The 25255-nt window shown below is 39.2% G+C and overlaps 1 protein-coding gene across 19 annotated transcripts in view; it reads left to right on the top strand.

The window, feature by feature from the left end:
- Positions 1-25255, top strand: part of Zasp52 (Z band alternatively spliced PDZ-motif protein 52) — a 145231-nt gene that overhangs the window by 56394 nt on the left and 63582 nt on the right. For all 19 annotated transcript variants that reach the window (XM_083111571.1, XM_083111568.1, XM_083111577.1 and 16 more), the window contains exon 2: positions 23495-23646. In XM_083111571.1, the coding sequence (XP_082967697.1) occupies positions 23495-23646 (152 nt within the window). The remainder of the gene's footprint in view (positions 1-23494; positions 23647-25255) is intronic.

Raw genomic sequence — 25255 nt, 5'->3', positions numbered from 1 at the left:
ACTGTCAAGGCTAGTTCAATATAGTGTTAGTAACTGAATAGTATGTGCCCTGCTCGCATAGAGATCTGTTCATACATCCCAATGACGATACATCTATTTTTTCTTGAAATTTGATTCACAGTTACAAGTATGCTAACCATGATAAACAAAATACTTATACATGTCGATATGCTCATTTTACATCTTGCTTTTTTTAATACCGTATTTGCCAGCATATAAGATGCACCCCCTTTTTATACACATTTTTGAGGAGAAATCTATATCATTGAATAGTATAATCGAAGGGCTCTGGTGTAAAACATGGTAAGTGACATTTTGGTCATTTTTAAGTTACAAAGTAAAATGTGCCATCCTTCAATTTTCGAGTGAAATTGCCATGTCATACAATTTGAATTGGACTCAGTGAAGCCTTCTGAAATTGGTAAACACAACACGAAACAATTTATCTACAATGTAGCTTCTAATAACCTTTTTCTTAATGAACTCAGGAATAAGTTAAATGTCACCATGTTTTACACCCGAGCCCTTCAATTAATTTACAGTATTTGAAATATATTAATATGTAGGTCTACTTTCAACAAACAACTTACATAATCTAACTAGGAAAGAATACATTTTAATCTTCTTCGTCAAAACCCAGACATTCATCTGCAGAGCTAAATGAAGTCACTTGAAACCTCTTCTAAATCAGAATCAGAGTCCTCATACAACAAATTGTGCTCTGTACCATCCAGTGCATTACTAATGCCACATGTTTTGAATGATTTAACCACAGCATATCATGATAAAATTTCCAGTATTCAAGGTAATAAAAAACTGAGTTTCGGCGTACAAGACGCACCCTGTTCTTCGGATCTATTTTTAAAGGAGAAAAGTTCATCTTATTACGTCAGCAAATATGGTACATTTTAAAAGCGTAACATTGCATTTAAAAACGCACTAAGCATATTAACTAAGTTATGGATGGAAGACCCCTCATATCTTGTGAAAGCTTCACATAAGAGTTATGCATGTAATACTTCTACTTCCATGATACGTCGTTGCCTTGTAATCAAGGGGTCCCGGGTTCGATTCCCGGTGGAGGCACATAGTGGTTCGGATCCCACTTTTAAACTGTGGGTCCAGTTCCGATTAGCCTTACTGTGCATAAAGTGGACTTAAAACACGAAACCAATCAATACTTCCATGATATTGTATGATAGCTCATGAAATCGAACGAGAAAATGAAAGTTGTGAACTTCATCCTGAGTTTAGCGCACGGTAAATTTATAGCAGCCTCCACGTTTCGCTTCGGCTGCAGTTCTTTTATCTATTGACCTTATCTTCTGTTATCGTAAGAGGCATTGAGCGTAAAGTCATTTCTGTGTAAATCAATTTGCCAGCGTTATCTCTTAACTGATAATTAGTTGGCTCTCGCACGATAGCCTCAAGAGCATGACGTGGCAGTTGTTTGACCAAGCTGTTTTTATCCTTGCAAATATGCATTCACGTCTCACGCTAAGGTAAATCATGTTGCGCATATGGTTAGAAACTGGGCTGAAGGCGATCATGAGCTGGATCGAACCTGTCAGTCAATCTTCCCCCCCCCCCCTTACTGGAAATTAGAACCCATTAGAAAAATAAAGTGGAAGTTTTGTAGTCGATAACAGATACGAGGTTAACTTTATCAGTATTCTAACGGAATAAGCAAAGTAAAAAGTTGAAAAAAATAGTGCAAATGCAGGAATCGTGCCATGACTTCATATTCTACCTTTTAATCCAATCAAAGGAAAAAATAGTTTCATAAGTTTTCAAAATTCAAAAAATTATATTTTTATGTCTAAAATTTCCACTTGACTTTAAAAGATGTCTTAAACAAGGTCTGCAAAACTTAATAACAAAATAGGACTCAATGCATTTCAGTTTATTAACTGTATGTGATTTTAAAAAGAGTAAAACAATTTTGATTCGTAACATCTTGTCTGGTGAATGAGACTGTCCAAGGAAACTAAACTGGCAATAAAGTAACAGTTTATAGCAATAATTACTGAATGATTTTCATTTCTAATTTTCAATTTTATCAGTGGCCGGAGACCCCCCCTCAAATAAAAGGTGGCGACGCCCACGCACAAGGCTGGATGTCAGAGAGATATTTATTTATTTGAGGAAATTCCAGATACAGCACGGATGGCAATTTTACACTGAAATTGTCAACAATAAAAAGAGCAAGAATAACAAAAGAACGCTAAATTGAATAAGGGAGATTATACGCACAGAAACTGATGCGACGAGATCCCGTTACATTAATGAAAAGAAACACCATTTCCGCTGTTTCCCCATTGGTGGGAACTTTCACAAGATACAAAACAAACTTCTAAGACGTATGTAAATTACAAGGGCGCTTCAAGAAAGACAAACTGAAACAAAGAAAGAAAATTCACGAGAGAGAGAGGGGGGAGGGAAAGGTGCAGAACAAAATATATGTGCTCTTTTCGACACACAAAAGAACAATCATCGCTCTCATTGTTATCATTGTTTCCCGTTGTATCCTTCCCATGTGGTCTTGCGTATTTTACTCTTAAATGGAGTTTTGCACTCCTGACTTTCAAACCTACAGCTACAAGCAGAGCTCTTATCGGCTGACGTCTGCAGTGGATCTTTTCCTGCTTTCTACATCGTCCAGCCGAACTACGTCATTCCGGCCAATGTGACAACACATCCCGCTGAGTAACCACTTTTCTTGCGAGTCTTGGAATTCCAGCGGAGAGAAGTGGCGATAGGCGCCGGTTGTGCAATGGCGAGTGGGAGGCAAGCGTGGACTAACGGGGCAAAGTCCAAATTAATATCCTGCAATTGTAGGCGGACGATTAAGGAGTCTTGTGCATCCTACCTCGAGTAATTATCTCCATTCGAGATTAAGGTTGTTGTATTTGGTTATTTAACATTGGATTAGCCATGACGATAAGGCTGAATGATTTAATTATTTATCATTATGTGTCGATCACTAAACGTACTCTGCCACCGAGGCTGCTCCAGAATATTCCTCTTCGGAGCTTTTTGTTGTCTTGTGTTTCGTCATTGTGCATTCCGAGCGCCCTGTACAGCTCAGCGCTTGATAATAATATGGGTTTCTTGTTTTTGGTTCTTAATAAGCAGTTAATCCCTGTAATTGTCTTAATGTGTAAATTAGTCTAAACGACGTTTTTGTTGACCAAAAGTGTAGTCACCAAAAATTGTGGAGCAGATAATGATGTCCAAAGTCGAATTAAAAAAGCAAATGGAGCCCTTTTACAACTATACCAATATGGAAAAATAATATCTCCAGAAATACAAAAATCCGCATTTTCAATACGAATGTTAAGTCTGTCTTGCTTCATTCTTACGAGACATGGAGAGTGACCCAGCAGATTATAATAGGCTGCAAACTTTTGTTAATAGGTGTCTACGGCGGATACTAACGAATGAAGACCTATGGAAAGTCACCAACCAAGAAGCAATTGATATCCAGATAAAAAAAACGGAAGTGGGAAATAGATTGGACATACTCTTCGGAAACCTGCTGGATCCATACAGAAATCTGCATTAGACTGGAATCCTCAGGGAAAACGAAGATGTGGCCGACCTAGGATGACCTGGAAAAAATCAATTGAAGAAGATGCCTTCGAAATGGGGAAAATCGTGGAATGAAATTAAGATGATGGCTGTCAGCAGGACAAGATGGAGAAGTTTCACAGATGCCCTATGCTCCAAAAGGAGCAACAGGAATTAAGTCAAGTAAGTCAAACGACGTTGACGAACTCGATTAGCAATAACACTAACATACATAGGTATAATTTTCAAATAAATAAATTGTTATAACATTACAGCCTGCGTGTTCGAAACATGGCGGCGAAGACATCGTTTCCATTTGTTCGTTCGTCGATTTCCTCTGTCGCACGTGTCCCTTGCGATTGTTAATACTGCATGTCACTCGAAACACTCCGTGGTGACGTGGTTAGCACAGGACGCTACGACGCCAGGTATCTCGGGTTCAAATCCCGGCCTTTGAATGGATGTTATTTGTTATTTCATCATCATATCACAGTCATTCTCATCTTCGCGATTAGCCAAAAGTGGCAGCAAAGCGAAGTAAAACCAACCAAATCAATCAGCAACGGAGACATTTTAGAATGAAGTGTTGATTTTCAGTCCGCCTATTCTTTGTCTTGGTCAGTTTGTAAGTAAATGCTTCTTACAACATCGCAAGTATCATTAATCTTTTGGATTTTGCTCAGGTAAGGCTCCCCAAGTTGTTGTTTTCAAGTCGTCTCTCTTGACAAGGGACGCAATTTGCATCCGTGCCACTCGTTCCTGGAAGTTATGTCAGAGCTATCGTTTGCTGTGCTGGGTTGCATACATACAGGTTAGATTTTAAGCGCTTATAGTTCGGAAACTGTGCGCTTTCCAGGTAATGTTTTTGAGGGAAAGTTACTCGTTTCTATGATATCTACCAGCACTCAATTATTGTTGAAGTTGTTTTGCGACCCCCTGTATACCTGTAAGAGGATAATGTTTTTCCATAGAACATTCTTCTGGGCCATAAAATTTGAGGCGGGGGGGGGGGGCGTCACGGGTTGAAGACCATTGGTTTGGAGCAATTAGCGTGTATTAAGAAACTAACTAGCAACATGAAATTGAACCGACAGCTTTAAAATATTTAACGACAAAACTTCAAAGAAAAATGTATAAGTATTGCATGAGAAATTTCAACCATTCTCACACCTCCAGCCTTCTTTCACTTTATATGAATCATTATTTCTTGTCGTAAGAAACGTAACAATCGTGAAAGGAATACTTAAAGCGAGCGTCCCTTTCAAAGTGAACAACCCTGTTTATCAGAGGTAAACTGTTTTATGCTGAAGAGTTGACGCTGATGAGCGATTAGTGAAAGCGGATGACTTCCCACGTCAAACAACGAGTCCTGTTGAAAGTCTCTCAAGATTTTCACACACAATAATTTGCATGGGTGCACTTTTCTTCTTATGAACTTGGCTTTGATCCTGTGAAGATCGAGGTTCCGGAAGTGTTTCTTACACTGAGCTTTGAGCTTGAATGTGTGGTCCGAGATGCTAATATAATCGGATTCTCAGCAGACACATTAGTTATCCAACTACATAGTATTTCTATGTAGTTAACACATCGCGCTACGAGACCAGGTTCGAATCCTGGCCTGGGCATGGATGTTTGTGACTGTCCATTCACCAATTTCATCATATCACTCATCCACATCTTCGCAAATTAGCCAAAAGTTGCACAAGAAGCGAAGTAAAATAAAGCAAATCAATCTACCACAGAGATATTGTAGGGTTTATCTTTTGTAGTTCTCTTTTCATACCTTGTATTAATTTGGCGAGAGATATTTAGTTGAATGTGCAACGATTTTTTTTACAATTTTCAGAATTAACATGTGCAAATGCTGTAATTGTACACTCCTGTTCAGATAAATTGGCAAACTTCAACTGTCCAACCTTACAAAATGTGCCACTTTATGTGAAAATGAGTGTACAACACCCAAATTAGCGAAACAATACCTAGTAGATAGGGACATTGAATTTTCGCGATGCGCGAAATCGCGAAATGTGAAAAAAAGATTCAATTTTGAACATTCTGCACGTAACTACACCCCCAATGATGAAATATGCATGAGTTTTATTCGCGAAGTAATGCGAAATGTGTGCTTTTCCACGAAATGAACGCTTTTTCGCGAAATAACCGTGAAATATCATCACATTAAGTAGAAAACACGCAAAAACCGGCAATCGAGGTTGCGCGCTCAAACTGTCGATTTGTAACGAAACGTTTGCCTCAAGTTTCCTACCACTAGCAGCTGAAGAACGTTTTATCTGCGATCACATCAGGAAGACGCTGCAAATTGGGATTTCCCATGCACATGATCTCAGTTCGAAAACTTCGTTCCCTGTCAAGCTGCATTCCTTTCTTCCCCCGAATGTCTACTCAACTTCCAGTTTCATTGAACTTGCTAGCTGTAGCAGCGATAAGATTAGTCTGTTCCCGCACATCAAGGGATACAATGGAGTCATTGGTGTTCAGTCATGAATGAATTTTATCATAATGTGATTTTTAACATGTTTGTGTATGTGCAGTAGTGATTATTTTATTTGTTGGACAGCAAGGATATCCTTTAAGTACATACAATGAATAAATCACTTGAGATATGCAATTTAGAAATGAAGTGATTTTGTGTTGATGTTTTCTTTTTGGTTGGACAGCTAAGTACTTGTGCATGTGTACAGTATATAAAAATGAAGTAGTTTATACATTTATAGCTCTTTTGTATGTTGTTTCCTCTCGTAATGAAAAAGTGTGTGCAATTTTTTTTTCACCGCTGATCTAATATTTTAGTTACCGCTCTCCTCAGTTTTTATTTACCATAAATTTGTGTCCCTACTAGTAGATAACCTTATATCTTATCATGCGCGATGAGTTGTTTTAAAATAACACTTGGATGGAGAATTATTTCGAAAGTATTTAAACTATTAATTTCCCGTACGTCATAAATATAAAAAGAACGTAAAAGTGAGATACTTGACCTTACACGATGTAGGGGTTAGTTTTAAATGCAGAGTCTTGAATTTTCATTCAGTGAAGCATGAATATTTCTTTGTGGTTCCCTCATCCTCATGTACCTATTGAGTTTTGTAGGCAAAAACGTCCGCCATACAGGAAACTAAAACAATAACAAAAAATGATGTGCAAAAATCACATTGTCCAGTATTATGTTTAATCTACATAAAGATAAGATAACGAAATAGTTGATACATTCGATTCTCCATGTCGTGTGTTGCCTTTTTCTTGCTGGCTCCCTTGGATATCCTGTAAATGACTAAATGCATGAAACGATGGAGAATGAAGCAATGGCAAGCTTGAGTTAAAAGCAATATCCTTTTCTTGAGAAATGTCGAGGCACTGTACTGATAAGTTTCAATAGGATTCACAGAGCTGACCAAGTTACGCGACGCAAACATTTCGATCCTAAGAGACCAGCATCAAATTGGCAAGGAAGATGGTGCTATGCGGCTGGCAAGAGAAAGGTGTCAAACCATGTACATCACAAGAAGAAATTCTAACGAAGTGGCCTGGTGTCACACGTTACTTTTTATGACACTCTTGATCCTTGCGAACCTATCACGTCTCGTGCACGATATAGTGTCTGCTTAGAAAAAAGCACATGTTACGAGATCAATGAAGGTTCCAAGCACGCTGCCTGATGCTCATCTGTTACTTTCACGCTTGACGCCATCCTTGAACTGCGGAGAAAGGAGACGAACTACCTTGAGCTTGTTGAGTGTGAAATCGTCAGCTTATCCCAACCTTGGGAAACACGCGTTCAAGATATGTTCACGTTTTTTATCGTTAGACACGTCATTAGTGAAAATGTATTTAACAGTGTATTTTATATTATAGGGTCTACTTCTTTTCTATACCTGTAAGTCAATTGTGAAGATGATGACAATGATCATTTGATCACAAACAATCCCTATCCAGGACTTCTGATCTCGTAACACGTTACTATTGTAAAGTCGACGAGAAGAGAACAATTTAAGTTCGGTACAAGTTGCGTATTGTTTAATTGAGAAAAGGTTCCTTGACCGCATTTAAATTCATCCGGAAAATAGTTTCTGGACCGTATTAAAATGGATCCGGAAAAAAGATTCCTGGTTCTTATTGAAATACTTTACAGATAAAAAGGTTCTGAGTGTTCCAGAATCCATTTACGCTTTCTGATTTTCTCTCCTGGATCGGAATTGAATTTATTAAAAATTCCCATTAACAACCCTGGTGTGGAGATCTAAAGTTTTCTACAGTGCAATTGTAGATAGCAAACTCTAGTTTTGGATTATTTTGATGAGGGCCAGAATATTGAATGTCAACTGGAGATGACACCGAGATTTCATATCGAAATTGTGAGAGACCTAGTGCCAGAGACACTCGTCTCGTTCGAGAATTTTGGCAAAAAAAAATTGAAAATTTCACGTGAACGAAATGCTTTTATTGTGCGTCTTATTCAAACATACCAATAGACTGGCTAAAAGATTATTTATAGATAAGTAATATATTTTGCTTATCGTAATTACAAAGTTAGTTTTATTAGTGGCGACTTCCAACTGGTGCATGGAACGTGATTGCATATATTCAGGATGACATTGGTTTTCAGCGCACGAAAAGCTTGAACAAGTCAAGAAAATGTGATGATGTGGAAGTCTGTGCGTTCACACATTGCATATATATTATACAGTTCGAGATTCGGGTGTATATAATGGAGACGAGAATGGCAACTCTCTTCTCTGTAAATCAACAATCCAAACATTACTAATCTTGAACTGTTTAGCCAAACTTATAAACTTTCCAATATGGCCGTCATTATCATAGTTTAATACGAAACTCTATACTGTTATTTCTATGTGTAAATAAACTCCAAAACTACTAAAGTTATAAAATTTGTTGCGACATTTATATACTTGATTTGTCTTTTTCTTTACCATGGTCCAGCTAACAAATAAAACTAGTCTGAAACTACTAAACTTGGAACACAACATCCGGGCCTACGTCTGCCCCTGGCTCCTCTGACGTCTCCATGCTAACATCAACCACTAAAGACCTAAAGATTTATCTGACTGCGCTTGCTCATACTGTTAACAACTGCGTACTACAAATAGTAAGAAAAGTACAATTTTATCATTGTTAATAATCTTGCATGCTTTCTTTATCAAGTCGAGGTATCGTCAACAGAACGTGACAGATTAACTCGGAACGATAATCTTGAGAACGAACGCTGCGCAGTGAAAGAATGACTTCCCGTCAACGTCAAAAGCGACGCAGATGTTTGAAATCAACGGAATAATTGAAACGTTCAAGGACGCACGGGAATAAATACCATCATAACCTTCCTCACCTTTTTTTCCCGTATCAGTGGCGGCGATTGGGTTTCAAAACTGGGGTGCTAAAGACAGTTTATTTTCCCTCGTAGGTAAGGTTTAGCATAGTGAGGGGCAAAAGTGGCAAAATGTGTGGGAAGGGGCTGTCGCCCTCGGCCCCCTCTAATCGTCGCCACTGCATGCCAAAATTATAGAATCAGTCATTAACGTTCCAACAAATACTTTGTCTCTGGACCGAGAAAGCGCGTGCATAATGAGTATGGGTATTCTTCTGGGTAGTTTTTTACCCAGCGCGCGTCCTGCTGGGTTAACAATGGCAAGAAAATTACTTGCAAACAGAACAAATATGTCAATCAAAATTTCATCAAAAGATGCCGGGAATGTGTGAATGCACTTGGCCACTACTTTCAACAACTCTTATAACACAGATTAGTACTTGTTATGCAATATAAACTGTAATTGTCTACATGCTATAGATATGTCCGTACAAATAAGCGGGACATCACGGGTCGAAAATGTCGGCATCCGCGCCATACTGTGCCGTCTGCAGGCATGCGCTATCTCGGCCCAGAGCCAAAATGAACGCAGTGTATAATGTTTGAGTTATGTTAGAATGTAAAGGAGTTTCTTGGAACAAAAAGATTCTTCACCATGATTCATCCTGGAACTGCATGCTTTACATAGGGTTCGAAATTGGGATCTCTGGCTTCGTATGGCGTTACGCTGTACACTCCTTCTCAGAGGGCGGCATTATAATTGTCAATGGAGGCTGTTTTACAAAATTTCCTTCTAAACTGAGATACATGGCCACGGCTAAGTAAATAATTTCATTTGCCCTATCCATTATGTTTCTAATATATGGTGTTATATACCTCATGTCTAGTCTTACGGCGGGCGGCCTACATGCTGGAAAGGGAAATGTGGAGTGCGCAGCAGACCAACCAGACAACAGCGGTGGCGCCAAGAGTTACGCCGTCGCGGGAGGAGATACTGCGCGCACTAAGTTCTACAAGCTGCTGTGTTTCTCATCGCGCTAGATTGGTCGCTTCCCACTTCCCTAGTCAGGACGTAGACCGCCCGCCGTAAGACTAGACAAGGGCCGTTAAGGTGCCCACTTTGAGGGCAACAAGGAAAACCACGATTCTACAGATCTACGAGTAGATAGTAGCTGCTCTCTGGTGCTTCATTCTGTACTACAATTGCTGCGCGTGCTCTGCTTCTTAGGAAAGCCCTGAAGGGAAGATAGAAACTTTGCATTCATCAAACGGCACGTCCTTTACACGTCATATGTAGTTCTGTTAAGCTTTGCAAGAATTGATTCATGTTATTGCAGCTGAGCTCCATTACTGCCATATTTGTAATGCACTCTGATAGTGACGTCATGCAAGAGGCGTTCTGTCTGTGTCGTGATTTCTGCTCGTGTAGAATATCCAATTAATAAGTATCTTTAATGTGTATATATACACAGTTTTCTGCTTATAAATCAGGAGGATGACCCCCCGCCTTTCTATACTGTGGTGAGGCATGGCCGTAGGCAGGAACATTTTCGGGGGGTTCACTCATAATTGTTCCCATGGACGTCGCAAGACATTTGAATAACAGAAGTAATAACAATAATAGTTATTAAATAAAAATAATTAAAATTTCATAATAATTAACTAATTTATTCCAAATGTATTATTATTATTATTATTATTATTGCTGTCCTTATACCCTTGAGGAGACTTTTCTACTCTATCCATCAGAAGTGTGAATATGCAGCACAAATGTTTTTATTATTATTATTTTTACGTTTCATGCAGTGTGTACTGAAATGCAGTTATATTTTGTTATTAAATTTTAGATACCTTCAAGAAAAGGATTTAAAAGGAAAGGAGAAATTTTAGTCATAAAGTTTGTTATTTGACCATTCACATAAAACTTAATTCTTGGAATTTTGAAAACTGTTATTCTTTGGATTAAATGGTAAAACATAAGGTGGTGCCTGTATTGTAACCTCAATTTTTCGATCTAACGTAGTTTTCCTTTGGTTATTCTGTTCGAATACTAACTACCTGGACTTTATTTCCATTATTAACAATAAAACCAACAAACGTTCTGCTATTTTGTAACTTGCAATAAACGCTGGCAATTCGTGAGGGGGAGGGGGGTTCTATGGAGCAGTTCGATCCTATACTTTCCGACGCTCATATTGTTCCTATACTTAGCAAACAGCATTAAATAGAACCACTATACAAGTATGTGTTTTATGGGACCGCATATAGGTTAAATGTATATACTATATCGACCGCTGGGTGAAGTGTAGTGAACGTAAAGCGCTACCAAGCTGGATATCCTAGGTTTTGAACTCTTAACAAAGGGGATTTGAACCCTTATCGAACAAGGAATTAAAAAGTTGGAACTGGAATTTTGGTAAAAAATAAAACATTCAAATGCTGACAAAGGCAAATTTATTGTATAAAAAATATACAATAAAAACGTAAAGTTTCCACCCTCTAACAGGGTGTTCTTCAGACAAAGATTCACAATGAATTGAAAGAGATCAATTTATTGTGAATCTTTGGCTGAACGTTACGTGGAAATGTTACGTTGTTAGTGTATAATATAATTTTTTTATACAATAAATTTGTCTTGGTCAGCATTTGAATGTTTTATTAACATGGAAACAAGGATTAACAGTGCTACCATTGGGAATTTTGGGACAGTCACAAGGAAATTTTCAGTCTGATCCAGGAACAGCACTGGAAATAGGACAGCAGAAGTGAAGATGAAGGGGTCGCAGGTGAGCTGTTAGAATTATACTCGTTTCGCTGAAATTTCAGAATTCAAAATGTTTGAAAACTCTAGCTCGATCATTTCAGCATCCTGTTGTATTCTTGTGAAACCACGAAGACATTTTTGAAAATGTGTTACAAAATGGTTTCTGAACTTCCATTAATCCAACATGCCAGAAGTTTCGGGGGGGGCTGGTTTGAACCCTAACCCCCCTCTAAATACGGCCATGTGGTGAGGGATTTGAGATGCATCCCTTCGGGGCATAAAAATAACAACTTCTCCAGATGCACACAGTGGAAAGTGTACCTACCACTAGAGGCTGACGAGGCTCTGTTGCTACGATAGTTTTTACTTTATTCTTTGACAAATAGCATCATTTAGTTTTGATTGTGCACACTGCATGAAAGATCCCACCTCTCTCTCTCTCTCTCTCTCTCTCTCTCTCTCTCTCTCTCTCTCTTTCTCTTGTTCTCCCTCTTTCTGTGTCTCAACACTGCTACAAAGACACGTGTGAAGGTGGTGCAAGATGTAAAGACTTCACTCATTCACAATTACATTAATACAGAGTGTCCACATGAAACTTCCCTCATTTCAAATTATAATATAATTGTGAGGAAACTATTTGGCATAGAGCCTTGTGGATTGCGGTATCATGTAAAGCAATTATTTTAAGGTGCTGAGTAATTAACAACGATGACTGCACCATAAGAGAGCGCAGTGCGTGGTGTGGTATGCGGAAATGAAATCGCCAATTTCAGTCCAAATACGTATATTTCAGACGTGCGTTTGAATATGAGTCACCAGACGCATAGACAATTAGGGCTTGGTATAACAAATTCCTACCCACTGGGAATGTTAACCGACAGTCAGGTAGACAGTTTCGGATCGAGTATCGGCTAGACCAGTGGTTCCCAAAGTGTGCGCCGCAGTGCCCTGGATCGCCGCGAAATGTTCCAATATTTTCACTGAAATTCATGATTGTTCTAAATATGTGCTTATTTATTAAGTTTTACATGTAAAATGTTTCTGAATTTACTTATTATTTATTTTTTAAATTAAGGCAAGCAACCTAACCACACTAACAGAGCGTTGCAAGTGTTAGATAGGCCTACATTGTGACTTGGGGGTCGCGGGAAAATCTTGAAACACTAAGGGTGCCGTGAAACGAAAATGTTGTGGCTAGACATTTTAAGGGTCACGAAAGGAGCTAGCGTAGAAATACACTAAAAAAATGGAGTTGCTTTACATGATGCTGCAAACCGCAAGGCTCTGTGTCGAATAGTTTTCTCACAGTTGTAATTTGAAATTATAGAGGTTTCATGTGGACACACTGTAGATGTGGGAATGGCGATGGTGTGATCAATCCCACATACGAACTGCCCCCCCCCCCCCCAAGCTTTCCACTAAGTTTCCATTGATAGGATGCTGCTTGAACACTGTTTGAAATAAGCAGAGCATCTTCCAGAGATAAATTGCAAATGTCAGAGCAATGAGGGACTAGTATTTGCATTCTTTTCTTCGCCAAGATAAGTATGACGAAAATGCAATCAATAATGGGTAGTTCTTTTGCTTATGCAGTTGGCAAATATATAACTTTATTATGCACTCAAATGTGCATATCACTAACAAATAGATCAGTGGTAATAGTAACTCACAAATGGTGAACACGTGACTGTCAAGTCAGCTGAAACGACATGGGTAATACTTGTAAGGGGGATGGAGAATTCTCCCTTCTGGCTCCTTGCATTCCCTTCTGGTAGCGCCCTGAATGTGCTTTACTTAAGTCGCATGTTTTAACATTAAATCTCCAATAGAATAAACAGAATCCCATGATGTCTGGCAATAAAATTGAAAATTTCTCCATATTTTACAAACCAGTATCAAAGTTGGATGGATGATTATCTAATATAATGCACTGCTGTGAGTTGTGTTAGGATCATTCACCTTCATCATAAAATAGTGAATAAAGTGTACACTATCTGGCCATTCGTCACCGGACACCCCATCAGGTGGCATCATGGTGTGGTCGTGCTTCTCCTGGTATGGTCTTGGTCCTCTTGTGTTAGTGCGTGGAAACATGAATGCAGATGCATACCAAACGATCCTGGACAATTCTGCGCTACCGACATTGTGGGCACAATTCGGTAGTGGTCCTTATCTGTTTCAGCACGACAATGCCCCATGTCATACGGCAGGTGTGATCAACACGTGGTTCGAGGATATGGGTGTGCAAAAACTTGATTGGCCCGCCCAAAGTCCTGATCTCAACCCGATTGAGCATCTTTGGGGCGAGTTGGAGCGCCGGTTGAGAGCCAGGCCACACCGCCCAAGAAACACTAAAGAGTTGTTTGCCGCTTTGCAAGAGGAATGGAGCAGGATTCCTATCGAAACCTATCGCAATTTGGTGGACAGTCTTCCTCAGAGGGTTGCGGCTGTACTTGCTGCGAAAGGTGGCCCCACACGATACTGACGGACGCCTGAAACCGGATTAAAGTACTCGTTCCAGGTGTCCGGTGACGAATGGCCAGATAGTGTACTAAATTAGGTAAATTCGTGACTAGATTTTTGTCAAAGTATGGAAATTTTGCCTGTAGTATTATATGGATGCGAAACTTGGTCCCTTAGATTAAAAGAGGAACATAAATTAAGAGCATTTGAAAATAAAATCCTTAGAAAAATATTTGGACCTAAAAGCGATGAGGAGACAGATGAGTGGAGAAGTTAACATAATTTAGAACTGCATAATTTGTATTCATGTCCAGATATTATTAGAATGATTAAATCAAGAAGACTTAGGGTGGGCAGGCCATGTGGCACGAATGGGAGAGGAAAGAATAGTTTACAGTATTCTTGTTTGGAAACCTGATGGTAAGGTAACTGTAGGAAGGCCAAGGCGAAGATGAACCTAAAGGAAAGGATGGAAAAGATTGGATTGATCTTGTCCAGGATAGGAACAGATGGAAGGCTTGTGTTGCTGTAGTCATAAACTTTCGGGTTTAAGAAGTTTAGAGTTAGTTATTTTCAATCTGTAGTATTCAGGCTCGTGTGGCCTGAATGTGCTTTACTTCAGTCGCATGTTTTAACATTAAATCTGCAATCGAATGAACAGAAAACCATGCCGTCTGGTACTTGAACATTTCTCCGTATTTTACAAACCAGTATCAAAATTTGTTGACTCTAATATGTGATGCACTGCTGTGAGCTGTTAGGATAATTCATCTTCATCATAAAATAGTGAATAAAGTGTACTAAATTTGGTAAATTTATGTCTAGATTTTTGCCAAAGTCTGGGAATTATGTATAATGTTTAAACCTGCGACTCGCTACTGGAATTTCTCCCTACTGGATTTTTTTTCAAATGCCACACCACCAAAAAGGTTTTTAAAATACCATCGCAGTTGATGTTTCGCAGGACCAGCATGGAGCTATCTGCATGTGGTCGCAGAGGAATTTACGACAGTGGCGCTGGAGTTCCGTATGAATACGACCTATGTTGATGCCCTACATTTTATTGGAGCTCTCGGAGGTGGGTGGTAGTGGGGAAAGATTCGGAGTAAAAAAGTTCGTGTTCGCCTGGCGAGTCTTGCGCGTAGAATGTCCACTCTGTGACGTAGCGCAAGATGTAAATTCTTCGTGGCAATGGCGTCCGAATGAATGAATGGCGTCCCTTGTGGAGAGAGAGAGGGTGGTGGTAGCCCTGCTGGATCTCGGTTTCCATGACGCAACGCGGCCTGCCTTTTATGGGTCCAGGGGCTGGTTGGCCTCCAAGAATAGCTCCGACGGGTGTTGCCCGGACGTTTCGAAAAACACGACGCCGCGACGCTAGACGCTTTCCCCGGCGGGAGTGGGCGTGTATTGTTGAAATGGAACTTTCACGCTTGTTTGAGAAGGTGCGAAGCAAAATTCCACCCCCACCCCTCCTTTCATTCCGATGTTTGACCGAGGTATTTAATTTTTACGTTCAGAATGTCAGTGTAACGAGACTAGTATTGCAACTAGACAGAAATTGTCCCCAATTTCGAAACTCACTGCATGGGGTAGCCAAAGGATATGGTGCTAATACACGTTAAGTTCAAATGCTGCAAAGAACAGAATTACAGGAACGAAAGTAAGGCTGTTCTAAAGGAGTTCATTTTTGTTTCTCGTAGTTTTTCTGCATCGCGACGATGAATTTGAATAATTAGATACAAAATGTTCAAAGGACGCTTTCAAAGAAGTGACCGGCCACCGAGGTGGGTGTAAGGTTTCTTGAATTAAAACTAGGCTACTATAAGGGAAATACATTAGCAGGTATGTAAGTGAGTGCCTTCCGTATCTCTCAACCCACGTGTGTGTTTGGATTTTGTAAAAAAAAAAATTGAACAATGGGATGTTCTCACTGCTTTTATTTCGAATGGAGGTACTGAACCCCCAATCCCTTGTCGACATACCATTGAAGGAACTGAAGGAGTGCTACCAGTTCTCTAAATTATGTTTATGACCTTTTGCACGTCGCAGGTGTTGAGAGGCAACAATATTCTGTGTATAACCAAATAAACGCTGTAAAGAGCTTCATTCAAAACTTGGAACCTACACCCCTTTTACTATTCTTGGCACTGTGCCCTGAATGCACAAAACTGAGGGTAAAACTCAAAGGGTGGAACGAATGCTCTACTTGTATTGTGGGTGGGTCAAGGTCGCTAATTTATCTACCGGGCTTGATACTTGGGGAGACCCCACGCAGGAGCTTGATGTGGACAATCGTGAATCTCTGGCGCATCCAAGAATCCAAAACTAGTTTGATTGTAAATCTGAACCAATTCCCGCTTTTGCCATAACGGCTAAGGCGTATTGCCTTACGTTAAGAATATAATCGCTACGGGCTGAAGGTCGTTGGTCTATATCTTGGAAGCCACAGCCCTTACCTCACCTAGAAACCACAAACTTTGCAACTGAACTGTTTGACAAACCACTGTGGTTACTCTTGATTGAAATCCTGAAGGAAAGAAGGAACTGATCTCTAGAGTTACGTAGCCAGTGTTTTGTCTCGGTCCGTTTATTTCTGGACAGTCTTTGAGAGGCAGGCATGCGTGTGTGTGTGATTAACCATGCATAGTGATAAATGGAAGTTGGTGTTGGAGCTGTATTTTCGGTGCGTAATGCACTTTCAGACACATTCTGGAGTGTACTTACTTTTACTGACCACGTATCTTTCTAACCTTTATATATATTTATTGAAATATCTACAGATTGTATTATTATATTGATACTACAAAGATAGTACCTGCTAAAAAAAAAATCAGATTTGACAGGTCAGATTTTGACTCCGTCAAATTGTATTCTTTAGACTGTTAGTTTTTGCCTCACTATGTCAGTATCTGGTATGTTTCAAGTCTACCAATTTGTATTTTTCTATCTTGAATATGGTGGGTCACGTGCTATTGGTTGCTGACTTGCACAGCAGATGGACGAACAGGAGGATGGCAGGACACGACGGTCGCGCAAGGGTACATTTCCATCTTTGCTGTCCATTCGTTGTGTGGGAACCAGTTTACGTTCAATTTTTCATATTTTCAGTTAATGGTAGTTCCTGGGCTACATTGTTTGTCAGACTAGTATTATAAACTAAGCAGCCTTAAATTATTCTAGAGCAGTGGTTCCCAAAGTGTGCGCCGTGGGGCGCCGTGGCTGGCCTACAGGGGCGCCGCGAAATGTTCCAATATTTTCACTGAAATGGCACTTACTTGTTAGTCTAAACATAGTTTTAGTACTTTTTACATGTAAAATGTTCCTGAATTTGAAATGTGTTTATTTTGTAATTTAATGCAAGCAACCTAACCAAACTTACTGAGCGTTGCAATTGTTAAGCCAGTCTCACACGCTGGTTAAGTAGGTCCTCACTTTGCGACCTACCTCCGACTCGAAACTACCATAAGATTTTTTACGTCTTCAATTCGCGAAGGCAGCAAAAGGAATCTCATACGATCCTTAAAATCGCATCTTTAAAAATGGCGACTGCACACACACTGTATACTACTTCGCAAGTTTAGATGCTAATAACTGCTGAAGATTTGGGAAAATGATGTTTTCTCTTAAAAGAATAAGAGAATATTATTTGACACTGTTGAAAAACGTAACACATGTAACCCGTAGCAGTGAACGTGAGTATATAACATATCTTATTTGAAGTTCATATACCACTTTACGGACACACTAGCATAAAGTTGCATTATCCGTATATTCTAATATACATTGTATATTCTAATGAACCCTTCTCGTACGGTTTTGAAATATATCCCCCAATACGAACTAGTAAACATTCAAAGTGCAAAAATTGTCGTGTTTAGCTGTTTAACTTAACATAGTATATTTATATTTCATTGACACTTCTTTGCTCCTAAAATGCTTATTGTGAAATTTACTGAAGTCTATGAAGAACTAATTACAATTCATAACTTATATATCATTACAACACTAGCAGATTAATTTAATGCTGTGCTACACACAGCACACACAGTCTATTTGTTTACAGCCAACAATCCAGAGAGTACATACATACGTATGTGGCTGTTCAGTGTTAACTGTTTACTTCAAATAATATTCGCGTCGGTTCTGAAAGTAAAATAACAGTATCACAGTAGGAAATTTAGACATACGAACTATTTATTTAAAACAATAATAATTAGTAGACTCCTCACTCAACAAATAAAATATTCGCTCCAATCATTTATATAGCTGTGTTGGTCGAATCTTTTTCTTCTTTAAGCTACCTTGAATAAACAGTCGAACATCTATCGCCCTTCTACTTCAGCTGGCTAGTGTGCTCCTCAATTCTGATTGGTAGTTCTATGGTATTAACGATGGATTTAGAAACTGTTACTAATTCTGTCGGGAACTGAATAAGAGAAAGCTCTCACACGATCGTTAAGTAACGAAGCTAGAAGTCGATGGCGAAGTGAGGACGTATCTAACTGCCGTGTGAGACTGGCTTTAGATAGGTCTACATTCTGACTTCGGCACCGCGGTAAAATATTGAAACACTTTGGGTGCCGTGAAACGAAAAAGTTCGGGAACCACTGCTCTAGAGAACGAAATGCGCCATTTTATACATACCGTCTGCGTTAACCATTGGACTGTCAAAAGCCTTAGGGTAAGGTATCGCCGTGTAGACAGGATGGCCTGGGTTTGATTCCGCATGAGGACACTTGGGTGATTCGACTAAATTTAAAACACTATGGACCATGTCATACACGAGGAAACACAAACATTCGTGACACTTCAGAAATTCCGGCGTATGTTACTAATCACTAAGCCACGAAGTCTAGAGTAACGACATGAATCAATGATATAATACATATAATACATGACCAAAGGACCACGGAAACGTAGCTTTGATTCCAGTATAAACATACTATGTTGAAGAACCGTGAAATGTTCTAGAATTTTTCCTGTGCAGATTAGCGTTGTTGCCTTCACATGGCTAACAAATTGTCTTAATGAATAATGGTCTCATAAAGCAGAAGAAAGATCAAGTAGGAAGAGACTGCTTAAGATGATAAACAAGGCACATGAAAATTGGCGTGGCCTGGTTCTGTAATTTTTGTCTCGTGTCCTTCTTATTTAAAGTGGCACGGTGCTCGTTTATGCTTCAGTATCTGCCACCAGACGTTGTATGTGCAAGAAGGCCAACAGGAGAATCCATGAAGGACCCCTTCAGTGTTTGTGATGCAATTCGTCCTCAGGGGGGAGGGTTATCTTTCTAGAACCATCTGTAGCTTTTAAACAAATATTAAACAACACATTTCAATAATATCTACTATTTTATTCTTTTATATTACCAGTAAGCTCCTGAAATATTTTTGCTCTGGACAAGGGCAATTATCAGCCGGCCTATGTGGCGCAGTGGTTATCAAAGCGGGGTCTTTGTGAAACTGCAACGTACCTAGTGGCGTGCCCAAGGGGGATTAGTGGGGGCCATAACCCCCTTTTTTCCTAAAAAAAAAAGAACATCAATGGTAGGAAAATATGGCAAAAGGGGTTGACTAACAAAAAAAATTGTACATAACCCCTCCCTTTTGAAAATCCTGGGCATCCCACTGAACGTACCGTCGAGTTTTCCACAGGTAAAAAAAGAGCTCTACAGGTGAAATCTCGGATAACTCGCTGTTCAGACTCAAAAAAGCTAATTTAAAAAATCATTTCTTTGCAAGTTTGTTTCTGGTCAGGCAATATTTCATTACTAGGTGTCAGTTTCACTTTTGTATTCTTTTTTATGTTTTACTCTATTTTCTTTTAGTATCATTTAGCATTTCACGAAGTACTAGAACAGCATCTGAGAATTAGTTGTATGTATTGTTCGAATTGAACAAACTACAGGGAAGGAGGGTCGATCAGAAATGTTCTGTACATTAAATATATTTTTTTTAAAGTGTTACGAGATTCCTGCTAGAAGTCAATTCAAATTGTCATTACTGTAACAATAACAAAATGTACTATTAAGGGTATATTTATTTAAAACTGAAAAGCATTTTTGCATAAGTTACACTTCTAAAATTTTCACTTTTTTCATAAAGATTTGGCATGCAAGTAGTACAATTATCACGTCAATTACCTTCAAATTAAGTTGTAATACAGGGTGGCGCACGAAATGATACCCCATTTGTTTTTAGTGTAAAAACTTTAGTAAGCAACATTTTTCAAAAAAACATACATTGCAGTGAACATAGCAATGTGTAAAAATGTTTCAAGCAAAACATGCTCAATATGACCACCATTGCACTGCACAACTGTAGTCAAACGAATAGTTAGGTTATTGATCACCCTCCGACACATGTCTTCTGTAATTTCAGTGAAAGCTTGTGTAATTAATGTTCTCAAATCCATGAGACTTTCTGGATGTTTTGGAAAAATCCTTTCCTTCAGGAATCCCCACAGGAAATAGTCACAGGGATTAAGGTCTGGACTATCGGGAGGCCAATACTGACCACCATTAAAGCGTTCTGGAAATCTGTTTGAAATGACGCGGAAGTTGAAGATCTCGTGCAAGAAATCGAAGACCGCATTGGCAGTATGCGGTCTTGCACCATCCTGCATAAACCATTGTGCGTTAAATGGCAAATCCTTCACAAGAAGCTGAGGAATAAATTGATTACGAAGCATGTCCAGGTAACGCTCACTGTTAACATTTTCATCGAAAAAGATGGTCCAATGAGTCCATGCGTTGAAATAGCGGCCCACACTGTAATCCTGGGAGAATGACTTTCCTTTTGATGGAGCACTTGCGGATTGTCGGTAGCCCAAAATCGCATATTTTGTCTATTCACCACTCCGTCCAAGTGAAAGTGAGCCTCATCCGAAAACCACGTATTGTTGATAACATCCACATGTCCCTCAGTCCATTCAGCGAATACCAGTCTCCGCTGAATCTTTTCTGGTGTCAGTTTCTGCACAACTGTTATTTTATAGGGGTACAGGTGAAGATCACTTTTGAGAATTCTTTGGAGAGAGCGTCTCGATATACCCAGTTGGGTAGCTGCTTTACTACAGGACTTACTGGGGCTTCTTTACATGGCAACCCGTACACTTTCGATGTTTTCCGGCGTACGGACACTATTCACTCGCGGCCGTTTCGGTTCCAGTAATGTCCCTTGAACCCGCAATTGTTCATGGAGTTTGTGAATTGTTCTCTTGCTTGGAGCCCAACGTGTGTTGAATTGGGCGCGGAAACGTCGCTGTGCACCGACAATGCTTTTGGTTTCCGCGAACAACAACACTATTGCTGCACGATGTTCTGGCGTGAGCCTTCCTTTTTTTCAGCCATGCCGCTACACTGGACTGCTAGCGCCACGGTGAAGATTCAGTGAACTACAGCCTCTGGCAGTAAATCTCCATGGATTAAGTTTTCCTAGGAAAAAAATATTTTAAAATTAATACATAAATATTAATTTCATTCAAAAAGTAAGTGGGGTATCATTTCGTGCGCCACCCTGTACTTACAATTAATTATGAATAACACAAATAACTATCATGGAAGATATATATTCCTAGAGGGGAGGAAATTTTATTTTCCTGGTTAAGGGACGAATTTACAAAGGTAGAGAAGAGGTAAAGGGTGGGGGGGGGCAGTTATGTGGCTTTCTCTAATTCGAACACTAGTTGTATGTCGAATGACAATGCAATCTCTGCTGTTTAACTGGTCACGTTAAACAATTGGCAATTCCTTGATAATGCGTAATTGTATAAACTGTGAAACCACTGAAATTATTGTTTGTATCTAATTCATCCCTACTGGAAAAAATTATAGGTGATTATCAATGTGGATTTAAACGTAACAGATCAACTACAGATCAAATTTTTCACATCAGACACACACTTGAAAAAAAGTGGGAATATAATAAAAATGTCCATCAGCTATTCATTGATTTTAAAAAAGCATATGATTCGGTCAAAAGAGATAAATTATATAATATGTTAGTATGATAAAAATATGCACCAGTGAAACAGAAAGTAAAATTCGTGTGGGTATTAATGTCTGACAAATTTACAATTCATGATGGGTTAAAACAAGGAGATGCATTATCTCCATTGCTCTTTAATTTTGCCTTAGAATATGCTGTTAGGAAGGTAAAAGAAACTAAAGAAGGACTAAAATTAAATGGTGTGACTCAGTTGTTAGCATATGCAGATGATGTAGACTTACTGGGGGATGATATGAATACAATTAAGAATAATGCTAAAATATTTTTCAAAACTGCTAAAGAGATAGGTTTGGAAGTTAACAAAGAGAGAACTAAATATATGCTTACAGGCCGAAACCAAGTGTTAGGTAATAATCTAATTATTGATAACTGGTTTGAACCAGTTTCCAAATTCAAATACTTAGGAGTAATATTAACAAATGAAAATGATATTAAAGAGGAAATAAAAAGTAGGCTTAATTCAGGAAATGCATGTTACTTCTCTCTTCATAAACTTTTGTATTCTCGTTTAATATCTAAGAAACTAGAAGTTAAAATATACAAAACCGTAATTTTGCCTGTAGTATTATATGGATGTGAAACTTGGTCCCTTACATTGAAAGAGGAACATAAATTGAGAGTATTTGAAAATAAGATCTTTAGGAAAATATTTGGACCTAAAAGGGATGAGGAGACAGGTGAGTGGAGAAGGTTACATAATTTAGGACTACATAATTTGTATTCATGTCCAGATATTATTAGAATAATGAAATCAAGAAGACTTAGGTGGGCAGGCCATGTGGCACGAATGGGAGAGGAAAGAGGAGTTTACAAGATTCTTGTTGGGAAACCTGATGATAAGAGACCTGTAGGAAGGCCAAGACGAAGATGGAGGGACAACGTTGAGATGGACCTAAGGGAAATCGGTAGGGATGGAAAAGAGTATATAGATCTTGCTCAAGATAGGGAAAGATGGAAGGTCTGTGTTGCTGCAGCCATGAACCTTCGGGTTTAAGAAGGCTAGAGAGTTAGTAGTTAGTGAAATTATTTTTTGTATCTAATTCATCCCTAGCCTGACATTAATTTGCAGCAAATGCTCATGGCCCCCCTCTTTCCTTTCCAGCACACATGGTTGCGGAAAATATGTCTGCAGCAAATATATTCCACGTGCAATTGCCCTCCTGTGCTTCCTTCGACTCATTGATTTTTCCAGACTCGGGAAACCACTCTTATTTCATTTTTCAAGTGGGGGCGTGAAACTGCGAAAACTTGGATGTATATGGCAATGGCAAATGTACAGTTATTAAGGAAATGCCCGTATTATCAATTTACTTACTTTACTGATGAGATCATTGTATGTTTTTGCAGGTGAACGGTGGAAGTGCGGCCGAAAAAGCTGGTTTGCAGGTCGGTGACGCGGTCATCAGAGTAAACGGTATCGAAGTATACAGTCTACGTCACAAGGAAGCACAGGACACAATCGTCCGTGCGGGAAACAACTTCGAGCTTTCAGTTCAAAGGTAAGTTCTTAAATCCAACCGACTTGGAAATTCCTTAATTTCTGGAATTATGCATGGTGTATGCTCACAGGAAAATTAGGTGTAAATTCTGCATCAAGTTTATTCACGGACGGATATTTAGTTGCACTCGCATTAAACCTCCAGAGCCTTTCACGTAGAGATGGTGTCGAGAGGAGTGTGTTTTGTCGCATGTTTGAGAAGGTCTGTGTCTGTCTTCTAGTCTCTGTCTCAATGTACACGTACATAACGTGTCACAGCACGAACTTGCACAGCGTATAGAGGTGAACAAGGAAAGCAACTTTTCTTAACGTTTCTCTGACGCTGCGAATACTCTAAAATAAATTGTAGTGTTGTCTTGAATGTATGCACAAGTTCACATTTGCTACTAATGAGTTAACTTTCAAATTACGATAAACTCAATGTGACTTAACTATCAATAATCAGGTAGATACCAGCTTGGTATGTCCGATTAAGTTGTATATTAAAGTAATTGGCTTTTAACATCAGAAAATTACATTCTACCAAGTCTCGGACACCAAATCTAGGCGTTGTCTCAATTTTACATAGGTCTGTCAGCCTCCTGTGATGTTTATTCATTAGCCTAGTTGTGTAACACCTGTGTGGTAGCAGAATAAATTGGTCATTCATTGGAAATTAATAAATTATGTGTAGTTGTTTTGAATCTGCTGTACGAAATCATGTTTATATGTAAAGTAGTCTGAACCACAGAGAAAGAAAATAAAAGGGGAGGAGAACAGAGAACTTTTGTGCCACGGAAGCTGGAATTCTTCTAATAGTGATTTTCGGTGAGTCCAGACACACACTATATACGCCCCTGTATAGTACCAATCAATACAATACGCGTAAAACAGTGAGATGGAATGAGGTTTTTCTTTCTCAGACTGAACTTTCATCAAGGCTTTTGCCTCTCTTAATCAGAGGGTCTGCGTATACCTATGGTTTCTACGTTTTGTTATCCTGTACTAAACTCAAATCCAATCACTTTAAATTATCCTGCAGTTTTTTTTTTTGTTTTTACCTTGGGAGAAATGAGGATATTTGCTTTAAATTCAAATTGCACATTTTAGCCAATTTCCGTGAACGCGCCTGGAACCACTCACATTAATTGGTTACTCCCGAAACTTGCACTTCCTGGTGTGAAATATGTCCTGGAGTGTTTACGTAGACACCGAAGCGTTAGACGATAGCTTCAGCCAAACATAGACCTGGCCAGCTGCCACCAAGATAGTGTTTCCTTGTGCTTACGACAGCATGTTCTCGAGGGAGAAGGGGTGTTCGGGTAGGTATTTCAAGAACACCCATTGAAAGTTTTAGTTGAGACATCAGAGGCGAGAAAATAAAAGTGTGCAGCACATATGATGGTGCATTTCGAGGCGTGATTTTTTTTTACGAACTCCTCGCAAAGTTGGCGAAACATTTCTGTGCTAAATATGTCCAATGCCGCTTGTAAGTTTCATTCCACGGTTCGTGCAGTCTCAAAATTCCTCTGGAAGGGACTCTTGACTTAAATGTTTCTGCAGCTCGAAATTCCTTGTCGGCAAGGCCTACTTATTCAACATTTAACATGGGTCAAGTCATTCGGTTGAAG

This window comes from Lepisma saccharinum, chromosome 1, assembly GCF_977018435.1.
Source record: "Lepisma saccharinum chromosome 1, izLepSacc3.1, whole genome shotgun sequence".
Classification (NCBI taxonomy): domain Eukaryota; kingdom Metazoa; phylum Arthropoda; class Insecta; order Zygentoma; family Lepismatidae; genus Lepisma; species Lepisma saccharinum.
This window is presented reverse-complemented; position numbering and strand designations above follow the sequence as displayed.